Source organism: Gavialis gangeticus, unplaced genomic scaffold (assembly GCF_001723915.1).
Source record: "Gavialis gangeticus isolate Ggan-Ray unplaced genomic scaffold, GavGan_comp1, whole genome shotgun sequence".
Classification (NCBI taxonomy): Eukaryota; Metazoa; Chordata; order Crocodylia; family Gavialidae; genus Gavialis; species Gavialis gangeticus.
The window spans coordinates 3,096,907-3,100,918 of NW_017729009.1; the positions used below are offsets into that span (position 1 = coordinate 3,096,907).

Consider the following 4,012-nt stretch of genomic DNA (forward strand, 5'->3'; position numbering starts at 1 on the left):
TCCTTCAGTAACATTTGCTGTGCATTCCTATTGACTCGTGAGATGGATAGATCTTACCTTCTAGACCGTTTAGAAGCTGTGGAACAGTTTTTAGGGCCAACGTGAAATACTGGCTAGGCATGTGCATTTTACTCTGAGACAAGGCTCTGCAGACAGCATAAGAAGAATAGCCCTCTGTTAAATGAAGCTTGATACTGGTATTCTGACCTCATTCTCTATGCCTGAATAGTGTGTTATCTCCAGTCCTAGATCAGTTCCAATTCTTTCTTACTCTTTTAATTTAAATTTGCCTTCTTGAGTATTACCAAATAGTTTAAGTTCCAGTCCTTGATTTCAGGTACTGGACTATTGAAAGCATGTGACTTCTCACCCTAGACATGGCTGCACTTTGGTGCTATTGAGTATCACTTGCACATAAGGACCCTAGAAAGAAGGGTGCATGTTGCCTGGGCCCCTTTGAATCGCTGGTCAATAATGCTCCCCCAGAGGCATTGGCGAATGGTTCCCTGATTCCCACCCTCTGTTACAGGACAGTGGAGAGCAAGAAGAAAGCTGTGCAGAGGATTGAGGAGCAACTGATGAAGCTGGAAGTTCAGGCCACAGACAGGGAGGAGAACAAGCAGATTGCCTTGGGCACCTCCAAACTCAATTACCTGGATCCCCGGATCTCAGTTGCCTGGTAAGCTACTGTTCTGAAGGTGGAAGACCTAGCACTACCTCAGGATCATTTTGAGCACATTATTCAAGTACTTTCTGATACTTCAGCCTCAGAGTCCTCTGCTGAATTTTACACCAGTTGAGACAAAAGTCATGTTCCACCAGGACCAGCAGCATCTCTGGGATCATGGGGAAAGTGACAGTTAAATAGATAACACCTACAAGGTTTTAATTGCCATCTCTTCCATGTCAGTGTCCTAATTTTCACTGGAGACAGAGGGTAGAGCCAAGCACACTGTGTACATTCTCTCCCTGCCAACTCTGCAACACATCTGTGGTCTCGGTGGTGGGCTCCCTGTCATGTCATTCGTACAAGCCTAAGCCATTCCTGAGCAGACGCTGCAACCATGCCAGCTCTGCATGTGGAAGGAAGGTTGTTGGGGCTTCTCCTGGAGGCAAATCAAGATTAGGTCATATTGTATTCAGGAGCTAGAGATTCTGCACGGGTGTTTGTGAATTGAATCTTTATGCTAGAAGTTCCTGAGGTAAAAATTACTGCTTGAGAAGTGGGCGGCTGGTGAAAGGGGTGGGAAAAATATGGCCACAGGCTTGATCTGCCCCTCCTGTTAATTCTGTCTGGCCCATGGCTACCCCCCCCATGGAGCTCTGCATGGGGCCAAGGCCCACCCCAGGCAGCTTGTGCTCTGTACCCACTCTATGCCCACTGCCAACACCAGCCCAGCCCCTGCCAGAATGCACAGCTTCTCAGTGGAGCTGCTTTGGCTGCTGCTGCACCCACCCAGGCACTGCTTGGCTCCCTCTGCCTCCAGTGGCTGCTCTTCCTCCTTCTGCCCCTGCTGTGCTGCTCTCAGCAGCAGCCATGGCGATGTGTGCCAGGCACCACATGCCCAGCCAGGTCGGGGTGGGGAAGCTGCATCCAGGCAGCTCCTGCTCCAGCACCTGGGGCTCCAGCTCCGAGCTGCTTTCCACCCACTCAGCTGCCTGACGCAATGAACAGCCACCTGTGGGCACTGAATGGGTGGAAGGTGGCTGGAGTGGTGCAGCAGGGGCTGGAAAAGGAGTTTCTGAAGGCGGGGGGAGCTGGGCAGCACCAGCAACAGCCCCACGAGGAAGGGGCTGGGGCAGTGTGGTTGGTGGGTGTGGGGCAGGTGTGGGCTGGAGTGTGGCCCAGGCTGTCCTGGGCAGGAACAGGCAGGGCTCAGCCCCTTGTGGAGTACCTGCACTGCACTGCACTGCACTGCACTGCACTGCCTGGGTGAGCTCTGCTGTATGTGCCCCCTGCCTCCCCTGCTTTTCCTCCACCTCTGGCCAGCTCTCAAGACTTAGCACATGGGTGCCCCCCCCCCCCAAATTACAATACAAGAGTAAGACTTTGTGTTGAGCTATTATGCAATCACCTCTATATACACTACTCAACCCAGGACAAAAACTTTTTAAAATTGAAATATGTTATAGTAGATGTTTGTTTTTTAGTATACGATTTGTTTTAAGTTGCCTGTCAGCCAAAATAATTGCCCACCCCTAGTGTATCATGTCGTTCCTCCAAGCCTGAGCCATTCCTGAGCAGATGTTGTAACCATGCCAGTTCTGCATGTGTAAGGAAGGCTGCTGGGGTTTCTCCTGTGGGCAAGGAAAGATTAGGTCGTATTGTATTTGGGAGCTGGAGATTCTGCACTGATGCTGGCGAATTTAATCTTTTATGCTGCCTTGAGCAATAGAGGTTCCTGAGGCAAAGGTTGCTGCTTGAGAAGTGGGTGGCTGCTGGTAGTAGGAGATTTCCATTACTCTTTCATTGCACCTGTATAGGCAAGTGGAAAGCTCTTCAGCCTGGATGGCTCTTCACAAGGATCTCTGTTAGCCATCCCCACTTCTGCTTAGCTTCAAGGATTCGAACAGTCCTGGAAATTGAATGTTACCCTTGTGAATTAAATCCATTCAAGAGGAATTACTCAGTTGCATGGCTCTTCCATGTGGCAGCTGAGAGTTGTCCTGTCGTCATAGTGTGGGTACTCTGACCTCGTTCCTTCTGAATCGGGAATATAGGGGAAGATTCAATGGCTGGGAAAAAAGAGGCAAGTCAGCAAGAGATGGACTGAGAGTGGGGGGTGAGGGTTGGGAAAAAGTAGCAGCAGATTGCAAGCTCCCTACATCTTCGTCTGTCTACCATATGTAGCACAATGGAGGAGTCCTGGTCTGATCAGCAGCTGCTGGCTAATGACAGCTAACAACAAGCTGGGCTAGTTGGAGAGTGACAGGGCTAGTGACAGCTCCATGTATGGGGAAAAAGCTGCTTCCAACCCATTGTACTGGATAAAGGAGTGCACAAAAGACCAGCTGAAGTATACAGTGGAGTACAAGGAGGGAGGAATCCTGGGAGAGCACCTGTGTGTGGATGAGCTACTAACCTTTGTGTTTCCTTTTCTCTTCCAGGTGTAAGAAGTGGGGGATTCCTATAGAGAAGATATATAACAAAACCCAACGAGAGAAATTTGCCTGGGCTATTGACATGGCAGAGGAAGACTATGAGTTTTAACCTGTTTTTAATGAGCTGGATTTTACAGAAAAGGGGGGGATAGCCTGGTTTTAGGGAGATTGATAAACTGTGAGCCTTACTTGTCCTTATATTTTGGGGGAAGGGGTAAGGAGGGGCAAGTGAGCATCAGACAAAGAAACCAACATCTTTGAGAAAAGATAAACCTGGAAATATTATAAAGGAGCTGAGCCAGTTGTCCTATGGACAACTTATTTAAAAATGTTTCAGAGATCCAAATTCTAGCTGTATGGTTTGTGTGTTTTCTCTTGAGGCAGGGCAAGTGGATGGGGGATTTGTCAACCTTCCGCCAGGCAAATTCACCATTACACTGAAGAGCTTGGGAATCTTTAGCTACTGTATACAAAATCCAATTATATTGGTGCGTTTTTACAGTTAGGGTTTTGCAATAACTTCTATATTTTAATAGAAAAACGGACTCCTTCAACCCCTGCCCTCCCCCTCCCCCCACCCTACCCCATTTCAGGAATTTAACAAAAAAAATTTAAAAACCCAACGCACCTGTTACAGCGGTCACTATTGTCATGGAAATAGCCCCAATTTTTTTCATCAGTTTCACTCGATACAGTCGTGGCATTGGAACGTGAATTAAAACCCGCCATATCAGTTCAAAGCAAAGCATGATGGGAAGATGCTTCCTGACTTGAGTGTTTCTTTTTTAAATGTGAATTTTTATTTCTTTTAATTATTTTAAAATATTTAAACATTTTTTTCTTCTTGATCTTAAAGATCGTGTAGATTTGGGGGTGATAGGGGGAAGGTTCTGTGCTGAATGGAGAACAT

General features: G+C 47.7%; 1 protein-coding gene across 1 annotated transcript in view; it reads left to right on the top strand.

The window, feature by feature from the left end:
• The window catches only part of TOP1 (topoisomerase (DNA) I), a 68,870-nt gene extending 65,446 nt beyond the window's left edge, over positions 1-3,424 (top strand). Inside the window, exons 19-20 of the mRNA XM_019509787.1 lie at positions 530-679; positions 3,109-3,424. Of these exons, the coding sequence (XP_019365332.1) occupies positions 530-679; positions 3,109-3,211 (253 nt within the window). The 3' untranslated portion in view covers positions 3,212-3,424. The remainder of the gene's footprint in view (positions 1-529; positions 680-3,108) is intronic.
• Positions 3,425-4,012: the final 588 nt, after the last annotated feature.